Source organism: Sarcophilus harrisii, chromosome 1 (assembly GCF_902635505.1).
Source record: "Sarcophilus harrisii chromosome 1, mSarHar1.11, whole genome shotgun sequence".
Taxonomy (NCBI): Eukaryota; Metazoa; Chordata; class Mammalia; order Dasyuromorphia; family Dasyuridae; genus Sarcophilus; species Sarcophilus harrisii.
The window spans coordinates 163,547,446-163,567,028 of NC_045426.1; the positions used below are offsets into that span (position 1 = coordinate 163,547,446).

Genomic DNA, 19,583 nt, shown 5'->3' on the forward strand with positions numbered 1-19,583 from the left:
TTCCCAGGAATTTTCTGAAAGGAGTGGAGAGAGAATTCACTAACCTTTCCCTTCTTGATGCAAGTGTTGATGGTGTCCAGGAGATCTGCACGGTTTTGGTCACTTTTGGGCAATTCAGTGAGTTCTTTACCTATGAGCTCTCCCTTGTGATAGCCCATCATCCTTTCAAAAGCGGGGTTGACATACTGATAAAAACAAATAATTCCAGGAGAGATTACAGAGCAAAAGCAGAATCAATGTGTTCTCTCTTCTATTAAGTTTTATTTAGAATTAGCTATGCTGTGAATTGTCATATTGTTAGAAACATAGTGAATATAAGTCATCAGCAGATCAGTCACAATGTACTGATCAAACCTCCCTGATTTTCCAGTTGGCCACCATATTAACACAACTCCTCCAATAAGCAATAATTCTGAGAGCAAAGCAGAGCTTGGACCAATTGCTACTACAATACCTCCTTCCTAAATGAAGGATTGACACCTCCCTATAGCCACACAGACATTTTGTCACATATCTCAAGATTTTGAGGAAAAACAAAAGTTATTTTGATTAATTAATTTCCTAATTATCATTTGGAAAGAGTCAAGACCTGTCACTTTAGAGGCTGAGCAGCTTGGTATACATACTTTCCCACTTTCTACAGTCACTGGTGAATAAGAACTCAGCGAAGAAATACTAAAGCTAAAACTAAATAAGCCATCCATCAGATTATGGCTTAAGTAATTAAAAAGCTTTGTATCTCCACCAAACTGATTTTTCCCTTCCCTATCTTTTACTCAGCTGCACTGGTAAAGTCTAGCTTGTTTTTTTGCATAGTTTTTCCATTCATTCTCACAAATGGATGTAATACTACCCAGAGAGCAGCTTAATTCTTATAGACATCAAAAAAGGTATAAAGAGGAAGAACATGAAAAAAAGGACAATCCATGGAGCATGAGGAAGACTTTCTGGGAACGGTGGAATCAAGGTGATCTTTTCCCAAACTATTGCTTAGAAGTGTGTAATTTAAGGTCAATGCACTGAAAATTGTCACCTATTGCATGCAAAAGTTTATGTGATAAAAGGTGTTTGATTGACAGGTAGTTGCTCAATCTTGTCTATCATAGTCACTGAACTTAGAATAAAATTTTTATTTTCAGTGATGTGTGCTCCTTTCCTACTGCTGGCAGTCTGGACTGACACAGAAAGTGAAATCTCACCAACTTAAAAAAGACTAAGCCATAAGACAATTTTAATTAAGAATTCAGGAAATGGGCATTTACTAAGTGTTTAGTTTCCATCAAGCACTGTGCTAAGCACTTTATAAATGTCATTTCATTTGATCCTCACAACCCTAGGAGGCAAGGTGCTATTATTATTCCCATTTTACAGTTGAGGAAACTGAGGTAAATGTTGGATAATTTACTCAGGATCACACAACTAGTCTGTGTTTGAGTTAGATTTGAACTAACTTCTTTCTGGCTCCAGGTCATTTAATTTCACTTTTGTCATCGAATTACTTTAATTAGTAATACATACATACATATAAAAATACATATTTATATGTATGTATGTATTGCTAATTATATATATAAGCTAATACTAAAAGAAAGAATTTTTATTATAAATATTTAATAATTGTAACTAAGAGGCAAGTAGATAGACAACCATCTTATTATTCAGGAACATCTGAGTTAAAATTTTAGCTCCGATACTTATTAGTTTTGTGACTATAGGTAAATTATTTAACCTCTCAATGCTTCAGACAACTCTGAGGCTTTGAGGTATGGAGATATTGCCTATTAGAAATAGTAGAACGGCAACAAGAAGACTATACGACGATCAGTTCTGATGGACGTGACTCTCTTCAACACTGAGAGGATTCAAACCAGTTCCACTTGTTCAGTGAGGAAGAGAGCCATCCATATCCAGAGAGAGAACTGTGGGAACAGAGTGTGGACCACAACATAACATTCTCACTCTTTCTATTGTTGTTTGCTTGCATTTTGTTTTCTTTCTCAGTTTTTCTTTTTTTTTTCCTTCTTGATCTGATTTTTCTTGTATAACAAGATAACTGTATAAATATGTATACGTGTATTGGATCTAATGTGTATTTCAACATATTTAACGTGTATTAGACAACCTGCTACCTAGGGGAGGGGGTGGAGGGAAGGAAAGGAAAATTTGGAACAGAAAGTTATGCAAGGGACAATGTTGGAAAAATTACCCATGCATATGCTTGGTAAATAAAAAACTTTAATAAAAAAACAAACAAACAAACAAAAGTAAATAGTAGAGCAATTTTTTCCCCTGGAATTTCCCTCTTTCTATTAAAAACAGTAGTCCAAACAAACTGAACAAATCCCAACAAACTACATAAAATTCAAACATTTAAAAAATTTGCTTTAATTAATATAAATAATAGTCTAACATCAGCATGTCAAATGTTTTTGAGTAAATGGGTTGCTCTAAAAACACTATTTACATGCTCAGTTAAGCCCTAAGCATGGGAGCTAGTGCAAAGAAAAATATCTGTCTATTCCCTAAGGATTATGGATACCCAATTAATGAAACTGGAATTACAATTAGGCCCTGATTGATATGAATAGTGAATTCTGTGAAATGGGTATGTCATTTAAATTACCATTATATCTATCCATTGGGCTGGAACAAATTAGCATATTTTTATACAATTTTAACTTCAAATAGTGTGAAGTCAAATACACGTAATTGTTCCATGGGATTCATTACATTCACATTAATTGGGACCTAGTTGTAATGAGAATTTAATGGTTAACTAAGGCTTGAACCTGACCCCAGTTCAAGAAAGAAAATTGGGAATGCTTAGTGTTACTTTCCCTTACATCGAGGACTCAGATCAGACATCATGGCAAAGCATAAAAACATTTCCCATCTATGTTTTTTAAAACAAACATTCTGTTTCATACCTGAATGACATGATCATCGCTGGTTATTTCTATGGCTTCATGACAATGGTCAAGTGCCGTAAAAATTGAGTTACATGCCCTGAAAAATGCAAATGCATCATTAGTTTTATTGTAAAACTAAAGCATTTTCTCAGGTTGTTTGTTTTACTTGCTGCCTTTTTAAGTTAATCACTTCACAGGATGTACAACATCTGTTTTCCTCTATACTCTGTGTGTGTATATATATATATATATATATATATATATATATATATACACACACACTAGTAAGTGGTAAATGTCTCAGGCAGAATTTGAACTCAGGTCCTCTGTCTTCAGGGCTAGTACTCTATTCATTGCACCATTTAACTGCACCCAAACCAAGAAAATTATGAAAAGAAAGTTAACTAACTGGAAAAAGAGATCCAGAATCTTAAGGAAGAAAATGACTTCTTGAAAACCATAATTGGGCAAGGGGAAGCCAGTAAAGTTATGAGACCAAGAAATAATACAACATAAAAGAATGAAAAAATAGAAGAGAACATAAGATATTTCATAATAAAAACAAATCTTCAGAACACATTAAGAGAAAACCTAAGAATAATTGGACTTCTTAAAAGCTATGGACAAAAAAGTTTCTTAATACAATAATAACAAGAAATAATTAAAGAAAATTGTTATAAAGTGTTAGAACAAGAGGGAAAATAGAAAGCATACAGGAACATCATGTCCAAATTCTGAAATCCCCAGATTAAAGAGACTATATTATAAGCAACAAGAAAAAGTGATATAAATATGACAGTCACAATTAAAACCACACAAGACCTAACAGTAACTACATTAAAAGAAAGAGGTCTTGAAACCACACACACACACACACACACACACACACAAGCAAAAGAACTAAAGTTCTGGGCAAAAATATCATACCCAGTAAAGTTAAGCATAATTCTGAATGGGAAAAAAAATGGACATTCAATAAATTGCCAGATTTTTAGGATGTTATTGCAAAAAGACCTGAACTTAATAGAAAACTAGACATTAAGGTCCAAGAGAAATACAAGGTAAACATCAAAGACTACTTTCAAGGGACACATTAAGGACAAAAATCACATGTCTGAGATTTCATTAATCATTTGTAGTTCCAAAGAAAGATTGGGGGAGAGCTGAATATGAAAAACAAAACCATGTGGGAAAAAGTAAAAATAGTAATTATGCTAAATGAATGAGGTACAGAGGAATTATGGACACAGAGGAATAAGATGGGGGAGAAGGGCTGGTTTTTTTTTTTTTTTTCTGAAATTGCCTCTTACTGGGAATGGGTTAAAGAGGGGAAAATATACATATATCTCAAAGGTATTAAACGTCTTCTAAATTTATAAAGAAATAAGTGGGGGAAAGGATTAAGAAAAAAAGGGAAATAAAAAGGCTTGTAGATTAATGGGAATGGGACAAAGTGTATAGGAGAACAGGAATAAGACAAAAATAGAGGGAAAGTGTGAGGGAGATGATACGAGTGGGATCCTTGGGGTGGGAAGGTTAAGTAATAATACGACAAGGTAGTGAATAGAATTAAACATAGGAGTCATCAGGGATAGAAAATAAGAAATACAAACATAATAATGATGATCAGGAATAGAATTAATTAGAAAAAAAGAGGGGGTGGACAATACATAGAGTTCTAAGTCTTTCAAAAATAATGAAGCTTGATAATAAGCTAGGCTCAGAATTGAGAAGGAAGACATTATAGTGGATTGTAGTTGAAAAATTACATTATACATTTTTTCTCTAAACTTTTTCTGGAAATTATGGCCCATTTTTGTAAAACTGGTATTTTCCAATGATGTTATATGACTATTAAAAATGGAATAACAAAGTCTCCAAAGAATTAAACAGGAAAGCAATGGTGATACGCTTAATGGCTATGAAGAGGATGCAGCATATTTATCAACGAAGAAATATGTCAAAAATAGTGTAAATGATACGATCAAGGAGCTGTACAATTAAAACCAGAGACTACATAGTGAAAAAGACAGCCTATCTGCTCCATTGGTACCCAATGCAATGTCAACATATTTGGAAAAAGGCCTCAGTAGCCAACAGAATAAATCCCCTATGATGAAGGATTTATGAAATTATCTGAAGAAAATTGGAATCCAATGATATATGGACAGACTGTGATATGGGATTGTTTGATTTTTATATTTGTATCTCCAGCACTTAGCGTAGTGCATGGAATTCAGCAGGTGATTAATAAATGCCTTTTTATTCATTCAATTGGGAAAATGTGGTGGGTGGAAATAAAAGTAGATATATTTCAAATTTGTAAAGTGCCCTTTGAATTTCTCATTATCCTTGTAAGGCAGGTGCCACAGACCTCATCATTTTACAGATGAAGAAACTAAGGTTTGATTGAAGGACTTGGCCACAGCCTCACAGCAGTACATTTCAGATTTATAACTTGAGTTTAGCTCTTCTTGACACCACGTACATCATTTAGCTCTATATACTAGATAGACTGCTTCATAAAATGTCTCTACATGCTAGTTTTTAATGAGTGAAAGTCTCTTTTCCAACTGCTTTTGTCCATATGATCTGAAAATTAAAGCTAAGTAATCTTTCTGTCATACTCCATGTACAAATTAACATTGAAAGGAGAAGGGGCAGAGGCATATGAAAACAAAAATGAACATTAAAAGACATATGTCCACTAAAGTGCCTCCAGGTATTAGGCCAAAAAAAACTATCTTCACCCAAAACATTTTGTTTTTATTCGTTCATAAAAGGACCTCCAAAAAGAATCAGATAATCATGATGGACCTGTCCTTGTCCTTCATTTGCTTGCAGGTGCATTCAAAAAAAGTATCTGAAGACAAGGATGTAAGAAATATAACTTGCTGAATTATTTTGAGATTAATTTTGCAGAAAACTTCTACAAGTGATCTGAGTTGGAGAAGAACAGACAAGAACCACAGGACTGTATCAGATGTTTCTAAAGGAATCTATTTTTTTCCTTTGTGTATTTTACCTATAAGATCTACTTATAAAAGGAGACTGCCTTCTTTGATTTTGTCAATGTTATCAAAAGGGATTGCCCCCTTTGATGTTTGTCAAGCAATTTTGTCATCCATTTTTCATTTTCCCCCTTTGACATTGTCTCCCCTTCATAAGTCCCAAGAAACCCTTGATAAAATGTTTGTCTTTGGTCTAAAAGAGATGGCCAAATGACCATTGTTTTTAATAACCTGTTGGCCTTGTTAATAAAATGATTAAACCCCTCCCAAGAATTATATTTTGCTTAAGCCAATAATTCAAATATTAGTACTTGCTAAATTAGGTCTTACCCTATAAATATTATTGAGTTATGGATTAATTGCTTGTCCAATCCTTAAGTGTATGTGTATTCATTTTCAGGTAAGGATGTAAAAGGATATTTTAAAACACTATCTTTGCTACCCTTTCAAGTTGTATCCTTAAAAAAATTCTTAAATGTAGTATCCTATATCTATTAAGTCATTATCTTTGGTAATTGTCAATAAAACATTAAAAAAATACCCAATAGGATATAATATATTTTTATGAGCAATCTAGGTAAAAGGGAATAAATAATTCTTACAAATTAATTACCCCTAGAGAGCAATACTGTGGGACTTCAATGTTTAGATAAACTTTAGATCTTTTTAACGATTGCTTATTTTAAATAAACTAACAGAAAAATGAGGTAATCAATGAGTCATGTTCTCTGTTTGAAAACTTAATTGCTCATATTAATTATCAATACCATTCATGCTGAGGTGTTTTATTTTATTAACTTTCTGTTCTTGGGAACTGTAGAATTCTGTTTAATTGCATTTACCTCTAAGAAAAGAAACTGAAGAACTGTCAACAGAAACAAAAGGAAGATGTAACAAGTACTAAAATACCTGTCATGTCTAGATAACCTGTACAGGTGATTTTATTGGACAACATATCAGGAGAGGATTCTCAGAAGGACCTCTGAATGGGGATTAGATAAGCAGAAATTCAGCTGTACAACTAAACACCTCTGTGACACTGGGCAAGTCTTCTTGTTGATAAAATGAGGAGACTGAAATAAACAGCCCCTCTAAAACTCTAAGGTTCTATGATTCATTCCCATTATAATCAATCTCAAAGCCATAATGTTCCAAACTGATCTCATTTTTATTCCTCTCCTCCCAAGGTTCCCTATTTCCATGAAAAATTCCACTAGTCTCTCAGGTTTGTTACCTCAGTATTAACCATGACTTGTTAGTCTCCTTGTGCCCACATATCCAATCGGTTGCCCAAACTGTCCACTCCTTTCTCCACAACAACTCTCACGTTTCTCCGCCTACAAAATCACCATCTTGGTTTAAGCCAATGGTTCTCAAACTTTTGTTTTCAGTATCTTTATCCCATTAAAAATTATTAAGGATCTCTCCAAAGAGTTTTTGTTTATCAGAATTATATTTATAGACTTTTACCATATTGGAAATAAAAACCATTTTTGAATTTGTAGACCCTCTAAAAAGGATTTCAGAGATCCCCAGGATTCTCTAGACCATACTTTGAGAACCACTGGTTTAAGCTCTCATGAGCACTCAGAGATCACTTTGATCTTTTTGACTTGCCTCTCAACAAGTCAGTCTAACATAGATGTTGCTATCACAGTACTTTAGGCACATAAAATATGACTGCCCTACTAAACAATTCTGGTGGGTTCTTATTGTTTCTAGTATTAAGTAAAATTTCTCTTTTTAACTTTTAAAGTCCTACCCAACTTGATCTCAACCTATCTTCTTAACCTCATTTGGTATCACTCCCCATCCTGCACTTTGTAGCTAACCAACTTGATCTTCTCTCTGCTTCTCAACCATGAAACTCCAAATCAGGAGTGTGTTGGTGCTAGATTGTACTGGCTCGCAAGAGCCAATTGTTAACTTTATAGCGGGAGTACTTACACATCAGAAATCTGCAAGTGTGATAAATCAGGGCTTGATTTGTTGTTTGGTTAATTTTCTATACTTAAGTAATGGATAATATATTAATAATTCAGTTTAAACTTGGAAGAATGCAATATAATTTTAAAGAACTTCTTGTTAAAATTTTATCAGCACACTCTTGCTCCATATCCAGCCTCAATGCCTTTTCATGAGTTCCCCATTCATGGGATGCTCTCCCTCCTTACCTGTCCTCTCTGTTAAGGTACAATCAAGCATAATCAAGTACAACAAGGTACATGAAGCTTTTCCTGATCCATCCCCAACTATTTGTGCCCATTCTCCTTCATAAACTAGCTTCCATTTGTATTTCTATCTATTTGTATCTATTCCTTTCATATTTGTTGTATATATTAGTTTATATTTTTATTATCGGCCACTTTAGAATATAAGTTTCTTATGAGTGATTGCTTCCTTCTTTGTGCTTGTATCCCCAGCTCTTACCACAGTCCCACCCCCCAAAAGGGTTTAATAAATACTTGTTAATTGACTTGCTGATAGATTGTAAGCACTGAGAAAATAGGATCAATAAATACTTGTTAAGTGACTTGCTGATAGACTGTAAGCACTGAGAAAATAGGGTCTTTTTCTTCTTTTTTTATCACCATTTTTTATCTTAGTATCTTTTTTTGCAAAGTACTTTGTACATAGTAGGCATGTAATGAATCTGTCAAACTCATTATGTTCATTAAAAAGCAGATCTAAGAACCAGATTCAGTGAATATGGCAATGACTAGGGTGTTGGTTCTACCTGGGGCAGTTTTCACCATTCCTGACCATCCCTGAGAGCCAAAAGAAGTCATGGAAAGGTAAGAATTTTTGCCACTGTGAGCACCCGCTCCCTGATTTCTGCAACAAGGACATGATGAGACCCAGCTTCCTCCCATTTCACTTACCATGGTAAATAATTCTCCTTGTGATTGTGTTTCCCCAGGACACCACCTGTCTTTGATTTGTCCCAGTATAGTGGGGCAAGTCTTTTAAAGCCTTTAAAGCTAAAACACCATGTTTTTTTTCCCCCTATCACTTGGTTATTGTCATAGAGAGCTAAAGTGAACAGCACCTGATGACTGGGGGGACTGGAAAAGCACTAAATAAATAAAGCAGACTCTATAAATGCCCTTTAATAAGGAAGGACATTTTGCTTCACAGAGCTTAAGGTTTTACCAGTCAGAAATTATTCCCCACTAAAAGGGAGCGATAGTGTGCTTAGCAGGCTAAAGGGCTTAGCCATTAATAATCTGATTGGCCTTAAAACAAACACCAGAGTTTGGTTCACCTTCCAGATTATGGATATTAAATACTTATTTTTTGATACTAAATACTTATTAAGCAGTGTCTGGCTAAGAGATGGTCATGACACACACCTCAGAATATGGTTAGGTCCTAACTGCCCTTTTAGGGAGATGGACCATAAAAAAACAGCAAAAGGACATTTCTCCATTTCTGTGCTCAAAACACCCTGAATTCACAGGTGTGGGGTACTCTTCCACTGAAACAAGTCATGAACCCTCTAAATATTGATTGACAATATTTGAGAATTGCTAGAGCCCCCAAAATCATCACTTGGTAGAAAAAAGCCCTCAAATTTGAACAATGAATATTGTTCTGCAGAACAAATTACCCATGCTAGATGATGGTTATATTACATATTTAGTTGCAGTCGGGGGTGGAATTGTAGAGAAGAGCATTATGTAATTCACTATATAATTAGACTATAATTGTTCACATATTATATAATAAGGAGCTGAACCTGTGCAGGGAATAATAGGGCTGGCTGTCACTGAAGTGCATATGGATTTTTGAGTGTCCTTGATAAGACAATAAGTTTCAAAGGTCATCAAGGGTCAAAAGCATAAAAAAGGAAGAAAATCAAAGATGAGATAGCCTAGTAGCAGGGGAAAAGCCGTGGGCTTGGAAGAAGTTGGTCTTTGCTGATTACTTCTTGTGTGATGCTGAACAAGTCATTTCATCTCTAAAAGTCAGTTTTTTAATCCATAAAACAATGATGTCAGGCTGGGTGATGGTCCTATGAACTAGTCTGCCATCTGATACAGTTTATGGTGATCTTATGGTCCAGGGGAACTCAGACTACATGCTTTTAAGAAGGAGTTTGACATCGTTTGCATGTTCAGAAATCACCAAGAATTAAGCAGCACTGTGCGGAAGGAATCACAATGCATTAAACAAAGCAGGTGCCAGGATGCTCTACAAGAAACAGAATGCACTCCCCTCAGAATAGAGGGATAGTCTCATCCATCTCCTAACTGCCCCATTGACCAACTCCTTCTGGGCCACTGTTTTACTCTTTCCAGGTTTAAAAACCAGTGCAGATATTTAGGAGTAAGAGTAAGAGGCAAAGGAGTAAGAGTCTCCATTCACACAAAGGTCCATTGCTGCTATGGGGATGACCAAGGCATCCAGTTCATTGAGGACCAGAACTTGTTGCTGGAAGGCTTGGATTAAGAATTTGAGTTTAATCACTGATTCCTGCCTCACTCAACCCCATTCTCCTGTCAAGTCAAATCAAAGAGCTAAACACCGGGGGTATAATGAAAGGCAAAAACAAACAAAAACAAAAGTCCCAGCCCCATTCATAGTTTAATGGGGGAGACAAACGGCAAACAACTATGTACAAACACATTATGTAGGTATTAACTCTTCATTAAGATCTGAGGTACTTATAAACTACAGGGAATAGGGAGAGAACATGAAAGTCGTACTGTTCCTTTTCTATGTTGTATTCCACTTGAACCATAATCTGATGCAGACTTAGTAATGCTCAAGGCTTTTCTCTGTTGAGTCATTTCGAATGACTATGCTTGACTTCAGTATTGCACAACAGAAAAAATACCTTTAAAAGAAAGGACTTAACACAGTAAAAATAGCAATTAGGCAACACCAAGGTGATGGCCCTGAATTATAAGATATGAAACTAATTGATTATTACTATATCTAGCTTTTAAAATATTTCATCAAAACAATAACAATGACAAAATTAAATGAATAAATTTCCAAAACATTGGGGAACCACATTGTTCATCTATATGACAATTCATGGGCAAAAAATTCATCAAAAGTAAAATGAATTTCGATTTTTTTCAGACATTAGCTATGTGACCCCAGGGTCATTCAAGTTTTGTTGGCTTTACTTTCCTCAGTTGTAAATAAATATAATAATAGCACCCACTTTTCAGGGTTGTTGGGAAGATCAAATAAAATAATATTTTTAAAGCACTTAGTACAGGACCTGATATATTCTGTTGTTGTCATTTTTTTAAGTTGTGTTCCACTCTTCATGACCCTATCTTGGCAGAGGTACTGGAGTGCTTTGCCATTTTCTTCTCCAGATCATTTTATAGATGAGGAACTGAGACAAACAGGATGAAGAGACTTGCTCACATTCACAGAGTCAAAAACTTTCTGAGGCCACATTTGATCTCAGGAATAGGAATCTTCCAGCTTCCAGACCTGACAGTTTTATTCACTGTACTACTTAGCTGCCCTCTGACACATAGTAAGTACTTAATAAATGCTTATTTCCTTCCTTTCTTTTTTATTATTAATAGTGAAATCCACTTACATGAACTGCCTTAGTGGATTATTTTGGATCACAGAGTTTGAAAGTCTGAAGTATATATTATTACATAAAAATAATAATTAAAATATAGAGATAATAAGAAATGTATAAATTAGTATCATTAATAAGCATATGTTATTGAAGGAAAGGCAATGTGGTTTCTATTGTGGAAAATCATGCCTTATCCACCTTTGAAACTGGTTAAGGAGATTCTAGAGAAGGGAAACCAAAAGACTTAGATTTTTTATTAAGTCAGTCAGGTAACAAACAATATACCTAAGTCTTCATGCTAAATACTAAGAATATTAAGACCCCTCCAAAAAGTCCTTCCTCCTCCAAAACAAAAACCAAAACCCAGATACACAAGACTGTTGGAAAACAAACACTAAAGGAAGAATTACCTCATTCAAATTTTGGCTCGGCATGGCCAAGTCACAAAGACTGTTAATTCATCTATAAAACAAGATCAAAACTTCTTAAACTGTGGTTTGTGATCCCATATGGGGTCTCATAATTAAGTGTGGAGGTTGAGAAATAATTATGATTTATTATCAATAAATGTTTGATTTGTATACCTATTTTATATACAGTACAAATATGGGGTCACAGTAAAAATTCCTCAAGTGAAAAGGAACGATGAGTAGAAAAAGTTTAAGAAACACTGGGCTAGATGATTTTAAGGTCTCTTAGCTTCTATGATCCTATAGACAGAGTTGTATTAATAGATGACCCTATTATCAGTTGCTTAAACATGTCCTAAGCAGTTTAAAAAATACAGTGAAATTTCTAAGAATAAGGAGGAGATTTGACTCTTAGGGTAATGAAATATAATCACAGTAACTCAGCTTCAGGAATCCTTTATACAATTCAGGTTTTCAGACAGGTAAGAAAGACAGAGGTGGGAAAAGTTCAAAGAAAGGCAAATGAAATAATTCAGGGGAAGCCAAAAAGATTAAATTTCCTTAGCCTAAAAGGACCAAAGTTTTAAGAAGATGTGATCATAGCCTGTAAAATCACAAAAGGAATGGGAAAATTGATATATACTTATTCATGGGGCACACCCTGAAGCTTAGAGTTTGGGTAGATATAAAAGGAATTTTTTAAAATACAGTGGTCAGTAAACTTAATGGAATAATACTCTAAAAGGCAGCTCACTTTCATAGATGTAGAAATGAAAGGGATCTGGGAAGTCACCTGATTCAACCTCCCTCCAGTTAAGGTGACCAAAACCCAGAGAGAATGTTATTTGCCATGATTACACAGTTATTAATAGCAAAATTCAAATTATAAAATGAATCTTCTGACTCCACGTCCAGCTGTCTTTACATCTGACTATGTTGTCTTCCATCAAAATAAAAAGAGCTTCAAAAAGGATAAGTTGAAGATAAATTCATTTAACAGAATCAGAGCTGATTCCAATAGAGAGAATGAGACCAAGGAAGTAGCCCTAATCTTGAGTCTGAATTAATGGAAGTCAACAACCATGTATTTTTGTAGACTATCTTTGATGGAGATGTAATTTAGACTAAACACACAGATATACACAAACATATTTTTTCTGGATGGTGATTTCAGCAGTCATTTTAGATGTTTACTGTATAATGGGGGACTGATAGGTAGTGCAGTGGACAGAGTACCAAGTCTAGAATCAGGAAGACATCTTTCTGAGCTCAAATCTGGTCTCAAACACTTACTAGTTATGTGATCCTGATCAAGTCACTTAACCTCATTTGCCTTAGTTTTCTTATCTGTAAAATGAGCTGGAAAAGAAAATGACAAACCATTCCATTGTCTCTGACAAGAAAACCCCAAAGGAGATCAAAAAGAGCTAACATGACTGAAAAATGTCCCAAAAACAAATGAGTAAAGGATTTGTAGTTTAATTTGGTAGTACATATGCACACATATTCCAAATTATGGTAAAAGATTTAGTGTGCAGGTGGTGTAGAACACAGAGACCTGGAAGACAGAGTCAGGAGGAACTAAGTTTAAATTGAAATCGTTCCTAGTCTTGTTTTCCTCATCTATAAAAGGGATACCAGTAACATCTACTTCACAGCATTGTTGTAAGGATCAAATATGTGTTAAGTATTTTTAGAACCTCAAAGTAAACATATATAAACATTAAGCATTACTATTATTATTAGCCAGAGTAGTACATGAGTTGGGTCTGATAAGGGTTGGGATATTGTAATTCTTTTCTTAGAATTGAGATTTTAGTATTAGAAATTCTCACTAATTAGGTTTCACAAAATGCTTCATACTTTCTCAGTTCCAGAGTTTTATAATCTGCTACTTAAAATATTTAGTTCATGTGATAACAATTAACATTAACTTCATCATGACTTCATGAAGTAATAGCAAATATTGACCCCATTTTATAGGTCAACATTTTATAGACCCCATTTTATAGAGGCCAACAGAGGCTCAAGGTCTGCAATCTGATTTGAATTCAAGTCTTTCTCATTCCTAATACTCTTTCTGCTCAACATTAGAGAGCTATATCATGGCAACTTAATTTTGGCCAGAATGACAAATATCCATTCCCATGTGCTAACATCATATAAGTCCAAACATGAATTCACAAATAGAAAGAAAAAAAAAGATAATCCTCTGGAGCTACTTATTCTTCAGCGAGAGTCTGACAATTTAATATTGAGCAACACTTTCCTTGTACATTATTTTAAGAATATGCTTGAAATAGCAGTCTGTGCTGAGAAAGGCAGAGGAGCTAAAAACTTATCCCATCTTCTCCAAGAGCTCCCACTCTGGCTACATCATAAAGGATGGGTGGTCTGGGCTCTGGTGATTTGGGCTCTGGAAGTCTAATTGAGAGGATATGGATTCAATCAACTAAAGGGACTTTCTGGTCCTGTGCACATGTTTGATTTTTTAAATTATTCTTGGTGCTCAGCCATGAACATTCAACCCAATGACCTAGACTGCTGCTGATTGACACACTTATTTAGAGTATTGCTAAATCGCATCTTAATTTTGTAATTTTTCCACATACCGTAATTTGAACTGTGATCGAACTTCCCCATGTTCTATTTGAATCAGTTCATTGTAACAAGCAGTGATACTGCTGTTCTCCATAAATCTCTGAAAAAAAAAAAGAATCAAAGATAGCTTGTGAGACATACACAATCACTTGTTAGAAAGGAAAACTTTAAATATAAACAGTGTCCTCCCTCTCCATCCTCACTTTGATTTCTCTTATGTTATTCCAAATAAGTACCAGGAAATGAAATGAAAGACACTCATGCTCTAGAATACATGTTCTCAGATTCTAAATTACTTCTTAGTCTTGGAAACTCCATGGTAGGCATCAGGTGAACATTGATTGTTGCTTCACAACCTTTTGTTGATTGTTGTTCAGTTATTTTTCAGTTGTGTTCAATTCTTCATAATCCCATTGGGTATTTTTTACTATAGTGGTTGCCATTTCCCTCTCCAATTCATTTTACAGATGAAGAAACTGAGGCAGACACAGTTAAATGACTTGCCCAGGGTTACAGAGTCACTAAGTATCTGAAGCCAGATCTGAACTTAGGAGGATGAGTTATCTTGACTCCAAAGCCTGCACTCTATTCACTGTATCACTAGCTGCTGTTAATTGTGGACTTTCCTTAAATTTAAGAAAAATGACATAGGCATGTTTTAATATTGTCCATGGATGTCTATCATCAATGTAAATGTGTAAGGACCAACTCTTCAGAAAAATAAAATGTATGTATATACTTATTTAATTTTTAATTTGATCTTTTTATGTATATACTTTTAAGTTTAATCTGGATTACTAACAATTTTCTTCATCATTTTGTTAGTCTAAACTCCAGCTCCTTAAACTGTGGGGGTCATAAAATTATGATTTATTATCAGTAAATAAATATTTTACTTGTATAACTATTTTATACACCTATATACCTGGGGTTAAGTGTTGGTTGTTATTCTTCATTCTCAAAATGTTATCACTGTTAGAGTTAAGTTACAATGTGTCTGACTGTGGCTAATCAGACCAATATGAGCTCAGAGTGCTCTGCCACAGGTCGCACACACAGAGCCCACATGAACATTTGGGGTGTCTTTTCTAACTTTACACATCTCATATTTTTGGGGGACTAATCCAATTTTGCTCATAGAGCACAGCATCTTCTCTGATAAGGGGATGTATGCTGGGGGTCCTGTGACAGTTTCTTCTATGTCATACAATCAATTCTAAAGTTCTTAAGAGAGACCTTGAGAATATTCTTGTAAAACTTTCTTGAGTTAAAAGGGGATACAAGTGGGAAAAGTTTAAGAAGTTCTTACTTGTAGTGTTTTCTGTAATGTAAATGCTTACAGTGAAAATTTAACAATCAACTGTTAGTGCAAGTTAGCTAAAGCACACCCCAATGGCCATGTAACATCTACAGTTGTTTAGCTTTATTTTATTTCAATAAATTTCAAAAAATCTAATGCTGAAAAAAATAAATATCTGTCATACTTGTATTACAGGTTTGCTTATATTTCCTATCTGTGCGTCCTGCCTTTTCACATTCATTTGTGTAGTTCGAATTATTTTTGTTCACACCTTATGTCTATTAACTATACCCTAAACTTCTTGAAAGCAAATGCTTAAACATCACAGGCAATTAATAAATGCTTGATGAATAAATGGATAATGAAATATATAATACGAAATGCCTGTTGAATTTAATAGCCACAGTCAAAAACTCCAAGAGATTTATTATAGAAAAGATTAAGTAACTCATCTGTTAATTCACTAGAAATATAGTGAATACCTATATGTATAATAAGTAATGAAGGATGTGTATAGATAGATTAAGATAAGTTTCCTTAATTCAAGAAATTTTTAATCTTCTGAGGACAGGGGTTTAGTAGAAAATACATACACAGAGCCTAAATGCAACATGTATTATTATAACAAACATATTATATAATAAGTCATATATATATATATATATATATATATATAAAATTACATACAATTATAATAATGAACAAAAAGTCACTCATATATGCAAGTGTTCTAACAACTGTAAGGCAGACATATTCTTTTCTCAATAAAACACAAGATAATGATTTCTTCCATAGGTGGAAGACATCATTACAGCTTGTCCTGGTGATGACAAATTAGGTAAACTATTTTAAAGTGTATGAACTTTAGGGAATAACAAATATAACTAAGCCAATGGCATCTGCTTTCAAGAAGTTTAGGGCATAGTTAATAGAAGTAAGGTATGAACAAAAATAATTCAAACTACACAAATGAATGTGGAAGAGCACATATATAAGCAATTTAAAAGAAAAAATATAAAAAAGAATGCTTGCTTTAAATTTCAAATTCTTAAAGGGGATTAATATGAATAAGGCTGAATTTGTGATTTTGGAATCAGATTGGTAAAAAGTACTTAACATTAAGTTAAGGAATTTGTATTATCCAGGATTTAGCAAAGGGCCTGGCACATTGTTGTTACTGTTCAATCATTTTTCAGTTGTGTCCAACTCTTTGTTACATTGTTACATTGAGGATTTTCTTGCCAAAAATACTGGAGTGGTTTGCCATTTCTCTCTCTGCCATTTTACAGATGAGGAAATTGAAGCAAAAAGGGTTAAGTGACTTGCTCAGGGTCACATTCTGAGGCCAGTTGTGAATTCATGAGGATGTCTTCCTCTTTTCAATTTCCACCTAACTGCTGTAGCACAAGGCAGGCATTTAATAAATGTTTATTGATTGACTGATTAATTAATTGATGCTCTGGACAACCTTGAACCTCTGGCTAGGGAATTTGGTTATGAGCATCTTTATTCTTCACAGAATACTGATTTATTGTGAAACACATAGGAAGATCTGTATATCTCTTTCATGGACATAGCAAAATAATGCAGAAATAATACTGATTAAAAGATAAATTTCAGCAATTCTGGAAATATTTTTTGCCAAAGATAGGAAAACACATTTTTACTTTTTGATTTGAGGAAAGAAAATATTTCTTATCTAAAATCCTATAGGTCTGTATAATTATAGCAAAATAACTGCTATGGAGGAGCCTACAAAGCCAGAATCCCCTTTTGTGAAACTTTATAGGTCATAACTCATAATCTAGAGTGGCTCTCATGAGCCATCTAGTCTAATGTCTTCATTTTACAGATGAGGAAGCTGAGGCACAGGGAGGATAAGTGACTTGCTGAAAGAAACATTCTTCAGAGGTCAAATTTGAACTCAGGTTCTAGCAGGATGTCTCTTGTGAATTCCACTCCTCTCCTTCTCAGCAGTCTTGCTCTTTAAATTTCATTTTTTCATAAAAAAGTTCAAATTATGAGGTTTAGACTGCCTTCTTTTCCTTTTTTGAATAGATCTGGAAACTTCAGTCATTTAGGCAAGGAAAGATATCCTTCAATCTATTCTGTTTTCTGTGCTAATTAGAGAATGTGAATTCTCAGTTTTGTTGTTCATTGCCCTTCCTTCTCGAAGAGGACCATGGTGTTGGGGAGGGGATGCAATGATATGCAAGTGAACTAGATTTAAATGAGGGAGGGCTGTGCAAGGTCACCTGCCTCACCTTCCCCTCCAGAGCCATCTGGGTCCAGTGGCCAGATATAGATCAGGAGGGCTAGAGATGGCCCTGGAAGTAGTGGGAGATCTTGGTTTTTTTAAGCTAAGGTCTTTAACAGTGACTGAGGCAACACCCACTCAATGATAAAGGATAGGTAGCAATTGAGGCAAAAAATCTCTTCTTTCACCTTCTCCAAAAAAATCTAAATTAAATGAATGAATCTAGGAGGGGAAGAACCTTCAGAGTTTCTGGTCAAAGCAGAAATGACTGGTATTTGCCTTCAATCTAAGTCAATCAGGACCCAAACAATGACCAAATAGGACTTGGCCTAGGACCTATTGGTGGCCAAAAAGAATCAGATTGGTTTTGATTTAAGGCCTGGTCCTTAAGAAAGAAATCAAACTAGTTTAAGTCCAAGATAGTTTGGAAGGATTCAGAGATGCAACCAGAACAAAAAATGTTTTTTAAAGAGCATCTGTAGGTAAGAGTATGATATTCTATGTGGGCAGAGGGAGGGTAGAAGGTAAGAAAAGAAGAGGGGAGGGAGAAAAGGAAAGGAAGGAAGGCAGGAAGGCAAAAAGGAAAGAAAGAAGAAAGGAAAGCAGGGAGGCAAGAAGGAAGGAAGGAAGGAAGGAAGGAAAAAAGGAAAGAGAAGGAGGGAGGAAAGAAAAAAAGAAGGAAAGAAGGAAGAAAAGGAGGGAAGAATATGTCAATTAGAATTACAACTAAATAAAAAGAGGGACACAAATTTTCAGATAGAAAAAAGCAGGTTCATTCATGGCTCCAAGAGGTCAATTAGTACAAAGTTCTTTGAGTATCTCTCCTGCAGAAATGCCACGTATGAATAGAACTAAGACTTCAATGAGAGCTATGTTGGAATATCTGATGGCACAGCTTGTTCCTGGATGTCAAATCAATGGCCATAGACTTTGGTCTCAGTAGGCCAAAGAGCCAGCAACACAGGGCTGGGTTTCAGCAAATAATTCAATGCAATCAAAACAACTCAGATATGGGAAACATTCTCACGGCAACTGGAGAAAACAAGAATAACATGCATAGTTGGAAGAACATAGGGGTGAAATGTTGCCAGATAAATCATTTTGCCCAAAAAAGGAAAGTAGACCTCCATGTTTGGGGATCAACAATGGAGGGTCCTATCAATTTCACAATAAATTCAGAAAAAAGTGAAATTATCTCTCAACCCCCAGAAATATGTTCACTTTGTAAAGACAAATTTTTATAAGAAGTACTTTTTTATCTTGGAGATGGAGACTCTCAATCTAGTCCAGGATCTTGTCCAGTCACTGATATGCCTGATTCCAAAGCTGATCACTGTGGAAGTTATTTTAACCTGCTTCCTTTTTCTGACTTGAATGGCACTATCTTTCCATAGACCATTTAGTGGCCCTTTCCTCTCAGTGAATCACCATATTAAAGTTGGTCTTAGCATATATATCTGATCAGATTTACCCCTACTACATCTCAGAACACCCAACTCAACAGCCCATTAGCCTCAACTTTCCCAATAATAAGGATA

The 19,583-nt window shown here is 34.8% G+C and overlaps 1 protein-coding gene across 3 annotated transcripts in view; it reads right to left on the minus strand.

The window, feature by feature from the left end:
• Nucleotides 1–19,583, minus strand: part of PDE8B (phosphodiesterase 8B) — a 326,848-nt gene that overhangs the window by 92,318 nt on the left and 214,947 nt on the right. For all 3 annotated transcript variants that reach the window (XM_031966218.1, XM_031966204.1, XM_031966210.1), the window contains 3 exons: nt 14,500–14,588; nt 2,928–3,006; nt 45–185 (listed from right to left, as the gene is read on the minus strand). In XM_031966218.1, the coding sequence (XP_031822078.1) occupies nt 45–185; nt 2,928–3,006; nt 14,500–14,588 (309 nt within the window). The remainder of the gene's footprint in view (nt 1–44; nt 186–2,927; nt 3,007–14,499; nt 14,589–19,583) is intronic.